Consider the following 19,019-nt stretch of genomic DNA (forward strand, 5'->3'; position numbering starts at 1 on the left):
TATGGGATGGTACTTGAAAAGGTAATCATATTTACCAAGAGTTCAGCATGCTCTTTGCTTGTAATGAAAATTGTATCACTGCATTTAGAAAAAGGTTGGTTCACTCAAGAAAGGTCCATACATTCAGGATACATTCAGGGTAATCTTGGGTGATGTAATCTGTAGAGTAGGGGTGACTTGAGTTTAAGGTGATTGCTCTCATTGGGATTGAGGGTATTATGAAGGGAGTCTTCAATAAATTGAGTTTCTAATACTCATGATTTCCTGTGACAGCATTACTTTCTATTATTGATGCATGACAGACAGTTGCCTTTTGCTTGTTCGGTTTGGGGCCTGCGTGCGTGCTGAGTCACGTCTGACTCTTTGTGACCCCATGAACTGTAGCCTACCAGGCTCCTCTGTCCGTGGAATTTTCCGGTCAAGAATACTGGAGTAGGTTGCCATTTCCTACTCTGGGAATCTTCCTGACACATCCTGCATCTCCCGTGTCACCTGCATTGGCAGGCAGATTCTTACCACTAAAGCCACCTGGGAAGACTCTTGGTTTAGGGAGGGGGTGTCAAACTTTTTTGTCTCTTTGAATTTGATCATTGAGTTCTTTACATGCCCTCCAGCTTCATTCAGTTGGTTGTCTTTTTTCCTCCTTCTTCTCTGAGTCCTCTTCATTAAACAGAGTACATCATACTGAGAGCTCCAAAACTCTATACTAAAACCTTTGTAATAGTGATTCTCCTTGTGTGAGATCCTTTCGGTTTCATAACCTACCGGAATATTCTCTAGTCCTGCCTACACAAACATTTCTGAATGATGGAAGGTCTGAGTCTGGTCCAACTCATGAGTAACAAGTGCTGGGTTGGATTCCTGGTTTTTTTTCTTTTTTAGGATTTTCCCTTGTTCTTCTGAAACCATGAGAACTTGTGTGGCTGCTTTAAAAAAGAAAAAAAAAAGTTGATCTCTTCTTTCAAGAGATGAATCACAGTTGAGTCTTTGTTATTTACCCTGAAGTTATATCCATTCTTTCAAACAGCAGTGGTCATCGATGTCTCCCTCTACACATGCATGCTGCTCTCTCACTCTATTGCCATGTGTTGTGTTGATGCATGTATTGTAATAGCGCCAATAAGCATGAGGGATCTTTTTTTTTTTTTTTCCAGTAACAAATACTTTAAAGAGAACAAATGATTTTGTGACATCTAAAGCACCAGCCAGCGACCTAAATCACAAGTTTAGGTGCACGGTTGCGGATTGTTTAAAATTTTTCCGCAAAGCCAAACTGTTGCATTATCACATGAAGTATTTCCACGGAATAGAAAAGTCGCCAGAGCCAGAGGAGAACCCAGGAAAGAGGCACGTCCAGACCAGGGGCTCTTCAGCTTCAGACAAGGCCAGCCAGGAGAGCCTGACCAGGAAGCGGGTCTCAGCCAGTTCCCCAAGTAAGCATTTTGGTTCTGCAATGTATCTGTATCATGAAGGGCTGACCCAAAGAGCGGGTGTTAGGTTGGTCTGGTCCAGTCGAATCCCCCCAAATTGAAAATGACAAGTTTTCAGGAATTGCATCATGGAATTATAGCCCTCCTGGAAGAAACAGAAATATCTGACTCTTATTCTTACCTCTATCTCTTGCTGCTCAAGTTACCTTGAGAAAGTCCCTTAGCCTCTGAAGGTATGGAGTGGGGACAGTCAAGGAAGGGGAGCTCCATTAGCAGCCAGCAGGGGAACTAGTACCGAGAATAGCATGGTTGCAATCATCCTCACTCCCCGCCACCCCTGCCCCAACCTGTGCTCCATCCCTGAGCACAAAACAAAACAGAACAAAAGAAAGAACTAAGAGGTGATGTGTGATCTCCTGTGGGGTCCAATTTCATAATAATTGCATCTGGAGATGTTTTCTAACAACCATGTTTATTTTGCACAGAAGCTACAATGATGGTAGAAAGGGTTACCATAAAAACTCATGTACATGTCTTGTTTATTACAAGAGAACCTTTTTGGAGATTTCTTCTGAAACTTACAGAAATAAAAAAATTACATGTTTCTTGGGGATTGCAGAATAATTAATGAGTTTCCAGTAAATTCTACAAGCTTCCCAGATTCAGTTTTCCTGAAATTGTGACATCATCATATATTTTTTGGTTTGAAGCCTTTCCTTTAAAATACATAGGTGTTGGGTGGTTTATGGAACTTCTGGTATATCTGACATTGTTCCTGAGGAAGTATGGAGTTAGGTTTCAGGACAGTGGGGCAGGGCTATGCAAACTCAGGTGATCTCTGACCTGTGAGAGGTCATTCCTTAGTCAGGCTGTGAAGCATAATGGGTCAGGTGGCCGTTTCTTGGTCATATGTGCTGCATTATCCATTAGAACTATAATATGAGTTAGCATATAATTTTTTCTGGTAGCCATATTTTAAGACATAGAAGGAAACAGATGAAATCTCTTTCAATAAATTTTAACTCAGAATATCCAAAATGTTATCATTTCAGCATATAATCAGTATAAAAATTACTGTTTAACAAGCTATTATATTTTCATTTTCTTCTATTCAGCTTTTAAAATCCAGTATGTGTTTTACCCTTCCTGAACATTTCAATTCAGACTAACCATATTTAGGAGCTAGTAGCTGCGGATGGCTGTTGGCCACAGAGTTGGTCCATGCCGCTCGGTTACCCTCAGCTGTAGGCCGTCTAGTTGTGCACTTGGCAAGCCCAAGTATTGAGCTAAAAGGAGCTATGTGAAGAAGGTCAGCTGACCAGTAGTCACCAGGGAGGGCACTCCCCATATGGGCTATAGGCCACTTACCACCTCAGTGACTTCACCAGAGTCCTGCTCAGGTACCCACCAGTGGATGGGGATCTCTCGGAGGAGGCTAGCATGAGTCAAACAGCAGTAGCGTGCATGCATGTGCGTGTCTGACTCTGTGATCCCATGGACCGTAGGCTGCCAGGCTCCTTTCTGTCCGTGAACTTTTCCAGGTAAGAATACTGGAGTGGGTTGTATAACCCAGTTTCAGGTGTAAGTTTTTTCTTTTTTTTTTCTTTTGGCTGTGCTGGGTCTTCCTTGCAGCACTTAGGCAATGGGCTCCTCATTGTTGCTTGTGGCATGTGGGAGCTTTAGTTCTCCTGACCAGGGATTGGACCTGCACCCCCTATATTGAAAGCTGGATTCTTAACCACTGGACCTCCAGAGAAGTCCTTTAAAAAAAAAAAAAAGTAAACCATAGTTTCTTTAGACCCCTCCTACTCAGGATCATTAGGTTTGTAGATTTTTTACTTTTACAGGTGATGTTTCAGGGACTGCCTGTGGACATCCCCTGGGCACAAGCTTTTCTTTTGTGTATTTTACCTAGAAGAGGAATTGCTAGAAGGAATGGTTTTAGTTAATGTACCAGAATATATTTGAAAATGGTGGCTCTGACTTGAACATTCCTGTCCACTCTGTGATTTGTCTGTATCCTTATCAGCTTTTGGTATTATCTGACAGAAATGTGCCCAATCTGAGGAATTTGAAGTGGTTATCTCCTTGTTTTTCTCATTGAGAAAAACATTTGTACTTTTTAGATTAGAGTTGGAATTGTTACAAGTCTTTGCTATTTCTGCTGGGCTCCCACCCTACCCTGTTGTGAGACACAGCCTGAAAGAGGTAGCTGTGGCTTGAGGGATTTGGTCTGCTCTGAGGGCCGTTCTGTCTGAATGCCTCTCTCCGTGCATTGGTCTGGCCTTTTGGTTTGCTGTGGTCAGCTGACCTCTGACTCCTGTCAGCACCCTCCCCTCTTCTTTCCCTTTTCAGTGCTATGGTGGAAGAAAGGAAGGAACAGTAGTAGGGGAGCCTGAAGGCCTGAGTTCGAGACAGCTCTGCCACTCTGATTTTTCAGGTATTGATTAAATACCTCAGTTCTGATATGTAACATGGAGGTTAGACTTCTGGCTCCCACAAAAATGCTGAGAAGGTCTTTATGTTAGGCAGTTAAATCATTTTGAAATGTTGCACACATGTTAAAAGCCACACTGTTTATAAGAGCCCTAGATTAGAAACAGCTCAAATGTTTATTCATAGTAGAGTAAATAAATGTGTAAAGAGTAAATCAAGTAAATGAATCGTGGTACCTTGATACAATGGTGAACAGCAGTAAGTGAATGAACTAGTACAGCTACACCTGCCAACATGGGGATATTTCACAAGTACAATGTTGAGCCGGAGAAGGAAACATAAACTCACACATATGATATGATGGATATGTATATAAAGTTCAAAAATAGATTAAAATGAATCTGTTATGTTTGAGGGCTGTACAGTGGTTATCCTTGGGGGTAGGTGGATGAATGACTGAAGGTGGGGCAGGAGGGAGACTCCTGAGGTGCTGGAGTTTTGTATCCAAGAACTGTAACACCATGTAGTCTGCATGGTGGTTGTAACTGATGATCGTGGTGACTGTCCGAGGAGGGACCTTTCCCAGTGTAGTGCACCCGAGTACAGGGGAGGTGTTTCCCGCCCAAGAAGGTGTGCAGGTCTCTCGTTTGGATGGGAATTCCTGATTAACTGTATTTGAGTGTCTTGATTTGTGTGGAGTGAATATGTGCAGGCTTGAAGTCAGCACACCTGAATTTGAACCCGGCTTCCTCTGTGACCTAGGGCAAATAACCGTGAGCTTCAATTTCTCCATCTGTGAGATGGCAATAACTACCTGCCTCAGAACTTTATTGTATGAAATGACCTAATGTGAAATGCTTAGCACAGTATCTGGCCTACAGTAAACTCTTAATAAATACTAAGTCTTTATCTTAGAGACATGAACCTAGGCAGTCACAGAGCTTAGTTTTAAACTCAGCTGACCTCTGATGAACTGCAAAACTAATAGACAAGGTATTGTCATTTTGATAAAATTAAGAAACCTGAGTGAGTGACTTTTCTACTCTTATGTACTGCATTTGGGTCCCATACCAACATACGGACCTGGGGTTTTTAAATTCTCTCTCAACACAGAAGAATCCCTTTCACTGAGGTTTGGAAGTCTGTTGGTGAATTGGAGATTTTTGCCTGCCAGGTTTTTTAAATAACAAGATCTGTCATGGTTATCGGAGAAGGCAATGGCACCCTACTCCAGTACTCTTGCCTGGAAAATCCCATGGATGGAGGAGCCTGGTAGGCTGCAGTCCATGGGGTCGCGAAGAGTCGGACACGACTGAGCGACTTCACTTTCGCTTTTCACTTTCATGCATTGGAGAAGGAAATGGCAACCCACTCCAGTGTTCTTGCCTGGAGAATCCCAGGGACGGGGGAGCCAGGTGGGCTGCCGTCTATGGGGTCGCACAGAGTCGGACACGACTGAAGCGACTGAGCAGCAGCAGCCATGGTTATACTCGCCAGACTGGCAGGGATGGACTATTACAAAATGCTTTAGGGGGAACGAACGGGTCTTTTAAATCCGTATATTTTAACTTGTGACCCCCCTCTGCTGGCCCTTTGAAAATTGGTCTATTTGGTGGCAGAGCATGCCACCCGGGCCCCTCAGCCACTGTTGGGGTCTAGCCTGGTCATTCCTGTACCCTGTACCCCAGATGGAGATTAGGTTTGTGCAGCCGGGAAGGGGCTTGCCCCCTGGTCACCCCATCCCCATCATGTGCACGCAGGACACATAGATGATTTCACAGCTCTGCCAGCCCTGACTGCTGGGATTGCCAGCAGTTCCCAGGCAGGAGGGAACTAGACTGTTCATCCTGCTGTGCTCTAGCTGGTACATTAAAACCCTGGGCACTCATCCTGCCTCTGCCACTAACCAGCAGGAGTCTCAGTTGTCACCATCTCTGAACTGGGGTTACTAGACATGTTGAGCCTTCGTCAGACCCCTCGGTATCCTTCAGAGCCAACGCAGAGTCATGTTCAGAGTATGTCATAGGCCCCAGCCTTTCAGAAGGCACCTGCTGTTCCACACATCGCCCCTCACCTTTCTCACCTCAGAGCCTCCTTCCGTTTCCTCATGGTTTTGCTGGGTACTAGACTAATCTGATAACTAAATTTCTTATGATTTGAAAGAATAAAACCGGCTCAGTAGATCCCCTGTTCTCTCAGGATATCTAGGTTTCACCTCCACTTCCAAGAAAGCTCTTATCTGTAGGTGTGGAATTTCAGAAACTGGGGGAGTTCGGGTAGGGAGATGTTTAAAGGTGAGATTCTGACACCAGGCTGCCTGTGTCCTCGATCACAGGCAGTGTGAACTCGACATAATGCTTAAGTGAAAAGCAGAATGTTACATAGCGTGTGCTGCTTGGGGCCAGTTACTGTAAAATAGTGCCCCCTTTTATGCTGAGTATTTTGATTATGGCTGTTGAGAACTTGGATTCTAATAGATTTCTCATATGGAGATGCCTGGAGCTTCTGGTCCAGGAGCATCAGAAACTGTTCTGCAGAGACCTTTTTGGGTCCTCCAGTCCCCCCAGCCCCCATTTCCTGCTTGGTAGAGTTAGGGAGGAGAAGCCGTTCTGGCGTGAAGCCCACAGACTCAGTCTCAGTAGCAGTCCTGCTCCTGTTCATGTGTAATCTGAGCTCTTCACAGGTCTAATTTCCTTTCCAAAATGATGATGTAGAACTAGGTATGCATAAGAAAGGGCTCTTTCCTGTGGGGAGAAAAGCGCAGAAACAGATACAGTGAGAACTTCTAAGCTCTATGTAAAGAATGTATGAAGTGCCATGGCAACACAGATTGAGGTATTTGCCTATAGAGCAGGGGCTGGAAGTTCCAGAGGAGGAGGTGACATTTGAGTTAGCTCTGAAAGGGTGAGGGTAGGTAGAGGGTGGACCAGGAGGCAGGGGACTAGGAAAGGAATCCATATGCCAGGAACAAGCAGATCAGAGTTCAGAGTCATTGAGAGGAACAAACTGTCGTCGTCTGTCCCTCAGGTACCCTTCTGACTCTGGCCCTCATGTGTTTCTTCTTCCCTCAGCCAGGCCTTTAGTCAGATACATTAATCTGGAAGGTCAGTTTAAATTTGCTTTTCCAAATGAGGCTTCTTAGAATACCAGAATCCATTTAGTAACTTCTCTTCCAGGGGTGAATTCAGGCTTCCTTGGTGTTGGCTTTTAATTCTGCATAGGTGAGTTCAGTCCTGAGTAGAGATTTGGCCCAGAAAGACTATCTGAGGATCAAGGGGAACCTCACCTGTGCTTATTACCTATTGTTATGTCCATTTCGTTCATATTCTCACTCTGGGTAAACTTTGGCTTAGGCTGAAAGGTGCCTTGGAGTAGCAGAGTGGGAACTTCTTTGTACCTTTTCTTGTGGTGCTAGACTGACCTTCTCATAGAACCGTTCCTTCTCCCCTTAGAGAGAAGGGAGCAATAGGAGCTTAATTGGGATGTAGATTATGGTGCCTTAAAGAGACAACCGAAGAGGCTGGCTTAAGATGAGGTTAATTTATGTCTCTGGCCAAACTGTAGGCTTCCTACGGTGACTCTGCTCTGGTCTGAGCAGTTGTCCAGGGCCAGCTTCCGCCTCAGTATCCCACCAGCCCAGGGTGGTGGTCTCTCTGCGTGGATCAGCATCGCTCACTACCTTGCCTGTCTTTCAGCTGCTGGTAAGGGAAGGGTGAGGCTTGCCTTTTTCTTTTAAGGGCACATCTCAGAAGTGCCACACATCACCTCTGTTCATATCCCATAAGCCAGGACATCTGGATATCCACACCTTGCTTAGGGGAAGCTGGCAAGTATACCCTTTTCCTGTGGGAGAGGTGGAGAAGTGGGTATTAGGGAATGCATAGTAGTCTCTGCCGTTTGAGGTAAGGTGGAAAAAGGTAGGACTTGAGGGAGGGGTTTAGTGGAGGGCTCCTTTGGGCCAAAATCTGGGTGGGATCCATGGTGGGGGACTGATGGGAGATGAGGCTGGAAAGATAGACAAGATGAAGTGACGGTGTTAGGAAGCCATGAGACGGCTTCCTCTGATGGGCAGTGAGGATCCCTCCAAGGGCGTACACACTCCTGCTGTGCCCTCAAGATGCCGTCCCCTCATGCAGGTGACAGCAGGCTCTGGTCACTGCTTGTCCCCAGCGTGTGGCGGTGCTCTGTGGTGTACAGGCACTTCCCCTGTGGATGTCGTTTTTTCCTGCTTCCCTCCTGGAAGTCTGGTGTCCTTTTGCTCTCACAGCACAGTGAGGGTCTGAGGGAGAAGTAGAGAGCAGGCTGTACAGAGGGAGTGAGAAGGGCTCTGGTTTTCTCCTGACGGCCACCTGCAGCCTGGGGGGAGGACAAGTGGCCCCATCCCAGAAAAGCCTGGCCCTCCTCAGGTGACAGGCTGCTGCCTGCTCCAGGGCCCTGGCAGGAAGTCACTCTTTGTCCAAGTCTGAGCTTTCGGGAAGAAGCCCTGCAGCCAAGCGTCTGTTCTGTGGGTCGTGGAACAATTGGTCAAGCTGTTTGGAGAGAGACCTGACCACAAACCAGCCCCACTTTCCGGGGAGAGAGTATCATAGGCAAGGTAACACCAGCACCTGTTTGAGTCCTTGTTACATGCCGGCCACTGTCCTGAGTTCTTTACTTAGACCGGTACTGTTGTGCCCACTTGATGGGTCAGAAACTGGTGCTGATGAGATGGATTAACTTGAACAGCATCAACACATCTAGCACTTGGCATAGCCAGGATTTGAACTTAGTTGCAGCGCACATACTCTCTCCTCTAGGCCGTACACCAGGGAAGGGTGCCCTGCCACTGGGCCCTGCAGTGGGGAACAGAAGTGCCTCCTTGCAGGAGACTTCCTGTGCACATGGCTAGACCGAACGCGTGAGTTCTTCTTGTTGTCACCTTGTCTGTCCCTGTTCCTCAGGGACTCACCTGAGTTAGCTTAGTCCCTGCTGGACAGTTCTCCCTATGGGTTCTGCCGCCTCAGGCCACGTGTGACTTGACAGTCTTCAACCAGAAGCTAGGGTGAGCCTATGAAAGCTTGCTCTCTTCCCTCTGTGTTCAAGAAACACAGATTCCTATAGAACAACTTTGTAAAATATCTCTTCTTTTTATCCTCATTGCTTACTTCTCTAATTGAAGCCTCAGAAGGGGACTCTTTAAGACTTAATATGACCATATTTCTGAACAGCTGCAACACTTAGGATGCTTTTAGTTACAAGTAACAGGAAACCCAGTTCAATTTGATTTTGCAATAAAGGGGATGTGTGAGTACGCGTTAATAGGGAAGTCTGGGGAAGGTGTACTGCTCCAGGACTGTCGGTTGTCTTAGCATGTCACCTCTCACTGCTGTTTTTACATTAAACCCTTGTGGTCAGAGGATGGAAGCCAGTAGCATTTAAGGCTTCATGCCACTTCATTCAAATCTAACAGTAAAGTAAGAACATACCCTTTTTATAAACTTTGGACCAGAGTCCCAAGTTCGGGTTTGATTAATTTATTCCTGTACCTGCCTTATGAACCAGTTGGCCAAGGCTCAGATTGTCCAAGCCTATCACTGTGACAAGAGGCATGGGATTACTCTTATGTATTTAAGTGAGTTTGAGGTTAATCCTGTCCAGACCCTTAAATGCTGCACAGAGAAGGAAGGGTAGAAGAGATTCTGGGCTATACCTGCAATGTCTGTTGCACCCAGCAAGTCCACCCAGCAGATCCTGCTAGGCAAGGAAAGGGTGGTGGCGGCGTTGAATTATAGAGCAGTTGGCATACTCTGTGCTCATTTCCTATTTCAGGGACAGTGCCCAGGGCCCACACATGGCCCAAGAACTCAGACCCATGTATCTGAGTTCATCTTTTCTATATATTAATTTGTATGATCTTGCATCTTCCCTGAACTTCACTTTCTCCTCTGTAAAGTGGTAATCATGTTAAGATATAGATGCATTTTGTTCAAAATTGAGGTTGATCAGTTTGAAGTTGTGCAATATAAAAAGCCTTATGTATAAAATTTGAATTAATGCAAATCCTACCAAATTGAGAAAATTCATCAACCATATGATTTCAAAGCTGGTAGGCCAATGAAAGTGTGTTCTTTATGCCTTTATTTTCTGGGAATATTAGTCATGAATTATGTGAATTTGAATAATGTGGGGTCTTCAGGAATCTCTTGTATGGAATGAACTTCCCCATCTTTTTTCTTACAGCCTGTGGGTTCCCTAAAGGATGCAATGCTGTTTTATAAAATGTGAAATGCAAAAAATGTTGTTGCTAGAGAAACCCACAGGAATTCCCATAACTGGGCATGCCCTGGATTTGGCAGTTTATACCCTACGCTTGTACCTTTCCTTCTCGAGGATTCAGAACTTAGGTTGTATCTCTTCAGCCAGATCTGCTAGTGTTTGGGTTAATGCTGTTAGCATTACATTAAGCTAATGGATACAGCTACTTTAGTTTGAAGGTCATTAAAACCTGAGTTTACAAATCAAGAACTGGACTGAGCAGTAGTTTTTATATGTGTGTGGGTGGAGGTACATCAAATCACATCAATCATTTGCTCAAATTCATAGTAAAGACCAATATCCTGGTAAAGCATAAACTGTTTTATTTCTCCCGTTTCAGTGTTATATATTATCTTGTTTTCTTGTCTTATTGTGCTAGCTAGGATGTCTAGTACCATGGTGAGTAGGAGTGTTGAGACGGTACATCCTTGCCTTGTTCCTGATCTTAAGAGAAAACATCCAGTTCTCAACATAAATATGAAGTTAGCTGTACGTTTTTTGTATCAGTAGATGTCCTTTATTCCTAGTTCTCTGAGAATTTTTATCATGAATGAGTGCTGGATTTTGTCAAATGCTTTTTCTGCATCAGTTGATATATTAGTTTTCTTTTTTAGTCTGTTGATATGGTTGTTGTTGTTTAGTTGTTGGACATTGTCCAGTTCTTTGGGACCCATGGACTGCAGCATGCCAGATTCTTCTGTCCTCCACTGTCTCCTGGAGTTTACTCAAATTCATGTCCTTTGAGTTGGCGATGCTATCTAACCATCTCATCCTCTGTTGGCTCCTCCTTCTCTTGCCTTCAATCTTTCCCAGCATCAGGGTCTTTTCCAATGAGTTGGCTCTTCCCATCAGGTGGCCAGAGTATTGGAGATTCAGCTTCAGCATCAATCCTTCCAATGAATATTCAGGGTTCATTTCCTTTAGGATTGACCAGTTTGATCTCTTTGCTGTCCAAGGGACTCTCAACAGTCTTCTCCAGGACCACAGTTCGAAAGCGTCAGTTCTTTGGTGCTAAGCCTTATGGTCCAACTCACATCCATACATGACCACTGGGAAAACCATAGCTTTGACTATGTGGACCTTTGTTGGCAAAGAGATATCTCTGCTTTTAATACACTGTCTAGGTTTGTCATAGCTTTCCTTCCAAGGAGCAGGTGTCTTTTAATTTCATGGCTGCAGTCACTGTCCATAGTGATTTTGGAGCCCAGGGAAAGAAAATCTGCCACTGTTTCCATTGTTTCCCCATCTATTTGCCATGAAGTGATGGGACCAGATGCCATGATCTTCGTTTTCTGATTGTTGAGTTTCAACCCAGCTTTTTCACTTTCCTCTTTCACCTGCATCAAGAGGCTCTTTAGTTCCTCTTTACTTTCTGCCATTAGAGTGATATCATCTGCATATCTGAGGTTGTTGATATTTCTCCCAGCAATCTTGATTCCAGTTTGTGATTCATCTAGCCTGGCATTTCAAATAATGTACTCTACACAAAAGTTAAATAAGCAGGGTGACAATATACAGCTTGACACAATTCTTTTCCAATTTTGAACCAGTCCATTGTCCACGTCCAATTCTAACAGTTGCTTCTTGACCCTTAAATAGGTTTCTCAGAAGACATGTATGATGGTCTTATACTCCCATCTCTTTAAGAATTTTCCAGTTGGTTGTGATCCACACAGTCAGAGGCTTTAGCAGAAGTAGATATTTTTCTAGAATTCCCTTGCTTTCTCCATGATCCAATGAATGTTGGCAATTTGATCTCTGGTTCCTCTGCTTCTTCGAAACCCAGCTTGTACATCTGGAAGTTCTTGATTCACATTCTGGTCAAGTTTAGCTTGGAGGATTTTGAGCATAAACTTGATAGCATGTGGAAAGAGTGCAGTTGTACAGTAGTGCAAACATTCTTTGGCATTGCCCTTCTTTGGGATTGGAATGAAAACTGATCCCCTTCATGGATCACAGCTTTCTTGTGGCGAAGGAGCTTGTGTAATTCAATGAAGCTTTGAGCCATGCCGTGCAGGGCCACACAAGACAGATGGGTTATAGTGAAGAGTTCTGACAAAACATGGTTCACTGGAGGAGGAAATGGTGAACCACTCCAACATTGTTGCCTCAAGAACCCCAGGGACAGTATGAAGAGGCAAAAAGATATGACACTGGAAGATGAGCCCCCCGGGTTGGAAGGTGTCCATTATGCTACTGGAGAAGAGTGGAGGACAATTACTAATAGCTGTAGAAAGAATGAGGTGCCTGGACCAAAGTGGAAATGACACTCAGTTGTGGATATATCTGGTGGTGAAAGTGAAGTCCAGTGCTGTAAAGAACAGTATTGCGTAGAAACCTGGAATGTTAGGTCCAAGAATCAGGGTAAACTGGACATGGTCAAGCAGAAGATGACCAGAGTGAACATCGGCATCTTAGTAATCAGTGCACTAAAATGGACAGGAATGGGCGAATTTAATTCCGATGACCTTTATATCTACTACTGTGGACAAGAATCCCTTAGAAGAAATGGAGCAGCCATCATAGTCAACAAAAGAGTCCAAAATGCAGTACTTGGGTGCAATCTCAAAAACAACAGAATGAACTAAGTTCATTTCCAAGACAAACCATTCAGCATCACAGTAATCCAAGTCTGTGCCCCAACTACTGATGCTGAAGAAGCTGAAGTTGACTGGTTCTGTGAAAATGTAGAAGACCTTCTAGACTAAAACTAACAAAAAAAAAAAAAAAAAAAAAAATGTTCTTTCCATCCTAGGGGATTGGAATACAAAAGTAGGAAGTCAAGAAATGCCTGAAGTAACACGCAAGTTTGGCTTCAAAGTACAAAGTGAAGCAGGGCAAAGGCTAACAGTCTTGTCAGGAGAACACACTGGTCATAGCAAACACCCTCTTCCAACAACACAGGAGACAATTCTACACATGGACATCACCAAATGGTCAATATTGAAATCACACTGATTATATTCTTTATAGCTGGAGATAGAAAAGCTCGATACAGTCAGCAAAAACAAGACCTGGAACTGACTGGCTCAGATCATCAGCTCCTTATTGCATAATTCAGGCTTATATTGAAGAAAGTAGGGATAATATATCCCCAACTGAATGCAGAGTTCCAGAGAATAGCAGGGAGAGATTAAGAAGGCCTTTTTAAATGAACAATGCGAACAAATAGAGGAAAGCAATAGACTACATTAATTGTTGAGCTAGCCTTCCTTTATACCTGGCATAAATCCCAGTTGGTCGTGGTACATAATTTTCTTTATACATTGTTGGATTCAATTTGCTATTATTTTTGCATTTATGTTCATGAGAGAAAATGGTCTTTAGATTTTCTTTCTTATAATGTCTTTATCTGATTTTAGTATTAAAGTAATGCTGGCTGCATAGAATGAGTTCTAGTGGGCATTGCAGAAATGAGTTGTTTTGTTTCTATTCCTGAGAAAGACTGGTCCCAGGATTAGAGGAAAAGTAAGTATTTTTGGTACCTTTTATGACATTTAGAAGACTTTTTTTTTTCATTTAGAAGACTTTTAACCATATTTTGCTAATCAACTACATGATGTTGGCGAAGTCAACTTGTTTCTTCGGGCCCTGATTTTTGTTTGCTTTTGGCCACACCACAAGGCGTGTGGAATCTAGTTCCCAGACCAGGGATCAAACCCACGCCCCTGCAGTGAAAGTGCAGAGTCTAACCACTGGACCATCAGGAAAGTCCCTGGGCCCTATTTTCTTAATCTTAAAAACAGTATTTTTGTAAATTAGACTGAGGTCTTTCCTAGAGTTCTTGTTTTTGAGCTTTGTTCCCCAGTTGCAGAGTATTTTAACAGGAAGGGAGCTTAGAGACCCTAATGTCCTGTGTTCTTTAGCCAGTAGATTAACTTCTGCCCGTAGAGCTAGGCTTGCTAGCTGGGAGATGCAGCCCACCGTCTTCTCTGATAGTTCCTGGATGTCTGATTGGGAGAGGGGCTTGGGCGATAGTGCTGACTTGGTGCTAGACAGCCAGATGAACCTGTTTTTAAATGTCTTTATGATATCAAGCTGGTGTCTGCCTCACCAAGCTTCAGTTTCCTCATCTTTAAAGCTGGAATGATATACACAGTTGGTTGTCAGGATTGAATGAGATACTTGCAATCGTTGCACACAAGTGCTCAGTTAAAATCCGTTGAATCTGGATGTTCACTCTGTTCCACACTTGCTTTGTGATCCATCTTGATTCCACATCAGAGTCACTTGAAGAGTATTTTTAAAAACCCTGATGCCCTTGAAAACATTTTGCTAAGTTAAAGAAGCCAGACACAAAAGGTCACATATTGTATGTATATGAAATGCCCTGAATGGATGAATCCACAGAGCAAGATGGAGATTGCTGGTTGCCAAGGGTTGAGGGTTTGGGGAAAATCTGCTTAATGGGAAGTGGTTTTACTCCGAAGTGATGGGAAGGTTTTGGAACTAGGGTAGAACTGGTTGCACAGTATTGTGTACTACATGCTGCTGGATCGTTCCTTCTCAGCCCCGCCCCGCCCCCCTCCCTACAGCTTTATTAAAGCTTACTTGTTGTGGTTCAGTGGACTGCATATATTTATGCATATATTTATATTGTATAATTTAAATATGTACCTGGTTATTACCACAGTAAGATGGTAAACCTATCGATCATCTCTTAAAATTTCCTTGTGCCCTCTTTTAATTCCTCTTTTCCATTCCTCCCCACTCTCTCATCCCCAGGTAGTCACTATTCTGCTTTATATTTTAGAGATTAGTTTTTCAGTTTCTAGAATTTTATATACATGGAATCATGCAGTATGCACTAGATTTTATGTGACTCCTTTTACTCAGTATACTTATTTCACTTATAAGTATTTACTTTTGTTGTTGCATATTATTTATATGCAACGTATTTATACTTTTATTGTTGAAAGTATTTCATTGTATAAATACACCACAAATTATTTGTCCATTCACCTGGTAATGGACATTTGGGCAGTTTTCAGCTTGGGAGATTACAACTAAAGCTGTGGGCATTCATCTACAAGTCTCAGTGTGGACATAAGTTATCCTTTCTCTCAGGAGTGGGATGGCTGGGTCAGAGGATATGTGTGTGTTTAAACATGTCTTAACATTGAAAGAGTAAAGCATGAGCAGTTATTTGAAATGCTACAGATAATGCTTGATAAGAAAGAAGAAACAACTGGAGTTTTGCAATGGTGAAGCTATTAATAACTTGAAAACTGCAGCTTCAGTTGAGTGGTAGGTGGGAAGATTTTTAGGTGGGAATTAGGAAAACTGAATTGAGAAGTTTGGCAGGAAGTGTTGATAACTTCAGAAACTTTGCTGTGAAAAGAGTTGTGGCTTTTGGAAGGTGTGAATTGTTCCTTTTTAAATGGATATTTTTATATGGTGTGAATTGTACTTCAATTATTAAAGAAAAAAGAAGAGAAAAAGAAAAAGAAGAATCATCATCATCATCTAGCAAACAAAATCCTGACATTCAGGATTCAAACCAGTTAAATCAGAATCTTTGTGTGTAGGACCCGGGCATTCATTTTCTGAAATCTTTCTTGGTGATTGCAAAATGTAGCCAGTGTTCAGGAATAGTGATCTAAGTAAGGTTGGCAAACTTCTTCTGTAAAAGACCAGACAATAAGTATTTTCAGCTTTGAGGGCCAGAATATCTCTATTTTTACTCCTCACATCTGTCACTGAAGCATGGCAGCAGCCGCGGTCAACATTTAACAAATGAGCATAGTGTATTTCAGTAAAACTTATTTCCAATAACAAGCAGTGGGCTAGAGTTTGCCAGCCCCTAGTCTAAAGACTCAGAAGGGGCTTTAGAGAAGGGGCTGCAGCAGAGTGCTGAGGGAGATGGAAGATGACCTCCCAGGCAGTACCCAATCGGGAACTGTGTTCTTCTGCCCATTTTAGTTCTTAGTTACTTAAGCATAAATATCCTGGAATTGAAAACAGAATGTTAGAATTCCAACACTTACACGCTTCTATTTAATTCTAGCTGCAAAAGACAAGGAGAAGAATAAAGAGAAGAAATTCAAAGAGTTTGTGAGGGTGAAACCAAAGAAGAAAAAGAAAAAGAAAAAGAAAACCAAACCTGGTAAATTTTCCCCGGGGCATTTCACTTGGGTTTCCTTACAGGTAAGAGGGGTTGCTTCATAGTCCTGCCTCTGAGGAGAGGAAGGGTCAGCAAGCCTATAATGGAGCTTGTGGGATCAGCCTAGCATGGGCAGTGACAGGGGAAGAGCCCACTTACCCTGGGTGCCTCAAGGCCGCACTGGCGTATAGAAAGCCCTCCCTCGTGCTGCCTTGGCCAGCATCGCCCTATCACAGTGAAAGCATCATTGTAGGAGAGGATATGCAGGTGAATAACTGTATTTATTTGCATACACAGCTCTTTTTTAGTTTTTATTATATTTATTTGTAAACTTTAATTTTGTGTTGGTGTATAGCCAATTAACAATGTGGTGATAGTTTCAGGTGAACAGCGAAGGGGCTCAGCCATATGCGTGTATCGATTCTCCCCTGTACTCCCTTCTCATCCAGGCTGCCACATAACATGAACAGAGTTCCCTGTGCTACACAGTAGGACTTTGGTTACCCATTTTAAATATAGCAGTGTGTACATGTCCATCTCAAACTCCCTAACGCTTTCCCCATTCCTTCCCCCGGGCAACTGTAAGTTCGTTCTCTAATTATGTGCACATACAACTCTTAAATGTACATTTCTGAACCCTTTTAAGAAAGGATATATCTCTTTAAAAGTATGTGTCTAGCTCCAACAAAAATGCCGATTTTTAAGAAAATCAGTGCTCCAGTCTTGGGAGCTAAAGGAATGCCACATTTTATTCTCAAACCATCTTCTGGCTTAGAGGGTGGTGAGGAAGGCTTTGGTTTTGAGGTTCTTAGAGGTAACTGTAAGTATTAACCTGTACCCTTTTGTAGCTGAATTCCTCCTGAGGATTTGAGCTGTTTGACCAGCAGAGCTGTTGGTTGGATGGTATTGATTCTGGAATGCCCTGGTGATGTCTGGGGGTGCTAATTTCTTCTTGATCTTGTTCTTCCAGAATGCCCTTGCAGTGAGGAGGTCAGTGACACTCCCCAGGAACCTTCTCCACCTAAGACATTTGCTGTTACCAAGTGTGGTTCCTCACACAAGCCTGGTGTCCATATGAGCCCACAGATCCAAGGCTCAGAGTCTGGAAACCACAGAGGGAAAGTGAAAGTGTCTGGTAAGGAGGCTGCCTGCTGGCTTGACCATTTGTACAACACTATAGTCTGAGCATGCTGGCTTTACGTTGATATTGTAGTCTACTCTCAGGCCTTCTGCAAGTAATTGTTAGATCTTTTAAATAAAAAGTACATCAAATAAATGGAGAAGAAAATGGCAACTCACTCCAGTATTCTTGCCTGGAAAATCCCATGGACAGAGGAGCCTGGTAGGCTACAGTCCATGGTGTTGCAAAAGAGTTAGCAGCTGAAAAAAAAACAGACATCAAATGAAATAGGCCATTAGCTATACCTTTCCTGAATTGCCCTTCTCTCCAACTTTGGTCTTAATAGAATGTCTCATAGGTACCCCTCAGCCAGTGTGTCTATAACCAATTTCATTATCCCTCTTTCCCTTGCACACCTGCCTCCGTTTTCCTTCATTTCTTGTTGGTGGCCTCTGCATATAACCTGGTTTCTTGGGGAAATCCAAGTCAACCTTGAAGCTTCCCCATCTTCAGCAACTTATAGGATGATCATGAGTTTGAAAATAGTTAATAAGTATATGTAAAGTACTTACAACAGTGTCTGGTACAGAATAAGTGATCAGTAAATGTTAGCTGTAATTATCACTAATCAGGCAGCCCAGACTAGATATTCTAGTTCTGACTATCCCTGGAATCTTCCCTTTCCTCATTCTCCAAGGTTTACAGAGTTTTGAAGGTGACTGTGGATACAGACTTTGCTGTAAACCAGGTCCTGGGTGGCTGTGGTGAGGTTGAGGAACACGTTTGTGCCATTAGGGATGATGATCTGTATGGTTTATGGGGATTTGCAATTTCTTTGCCATTGAGCTCTGTGACCTTGAGCAGCTACTTACCTTGGGCTTCAATGTCGGGAAAATGAGGAAAGGGAGCTCAGTTTACTGCCATGCAGCAGATATTGTTTCGGCTATTAGTAGATGACAGTCCCAAGGAACCAATTGGAGTTCGTATTTCCCAGCTCTGTGAAAGTTCACAGAGGAGAGGGTCTGTAAGGTCATTTCTTACAGGTCTTGGTGATCTAGGGTTGATTATCTTTTTATTTTGTGACTGTTGTTTTCCCTTTCCTCGTAGAAGAGGATAATCTGAGTGAGTCCTCTTCCGAGAGCTTTCTTTGGAGCGATGAGGAGTATGGCCAAGACATCGATGTGACCACTAATCCAGACGAGGAACTTGATGGGGATGACCGTTATGACTTTGAAGTGGTCCGCTGCATCTGTGAGGTTCAGGAGGAAAATGACTTCATGATTCAGGTAGGTGGAGCTTCCAGGAGCCACAGGTCCAGAGAAACACAAACTTGTCCTTGGTGGGAATTTTGAAGGGCTACTATTCGAGGCCAGCAAGAATCACAAGTCAGGTCAGAAGCCCCAGGTAGGCAGTATTTTCAGCACTAGGTTGAGCTTTGCTTACTCATTCAGCTTTCTCTGCATCTCAGGCCGGTATAAATAACCTATTAATAGAATAAGAGAGGACTTGAGGGATCGTTGAGTGTAAATCTCTCATGCTCTGCTTAGGCCAGCTGGACATTGGTGAATGGGGAGGGCCTTGCCTGTGGTCACACAGTGAGGAGTTGAATAGGGACCCAACACTCTGGAGGGGCAGT

The 19,019-nt window shown here is 43.4% G+C and overlaps 1 protein-coding gene across 3 annotated transcripts in view; it reads left to right on the forward strand.

Annotated features, from left to right (window-relative positions):
* PHF20 (PHD finger protein 20) overlaps positions 1–19,019 on the forward strand; it is a 127,631-nt gene that overhangs the window by 82,004 nt on the left and 26,608 nt on the right. For 2 of the 3 annotated variants that reach the window (XM_005900040.3, XM_070381656.1), the window contains 4 exons: positions 1,155–1,433; positions 16,168–16,266; positions 17,234–17,398; positions 18,491–18,669. In XM_005900040.3, the coding sequence (XP_005900102.2) occupies positions 1,155–1,433; positions 16,168–16,266; positions 17,234–17,398; positions 18,491–18,669 (722 nt within the window). The remainder of the gene's footprint in view (positions 1–1,154; positions 1,434–16,167; positions 16,267–17,233; positions 17,399–18,490; positions 18,670–19,019) is intronic. The other variant, XM_070381655.1, reaches the window with a different exon arrangement.

The sequence above is a fragment of the Bos mutus genome, chromosome 13, assembly GCF_027580195.1.
Source record: "Bos mutus isolate GX-2022 chromosome 13, NWIPB_WYAK_1.1, whole genome shotgun sequence".
Taxonomy (NCBI): domain Eukaryota; kingdom Metazoa; phylum Chordata; class Mammalia; order Artiodactyla; family Bovidae; genus Bos; species Bos mutus.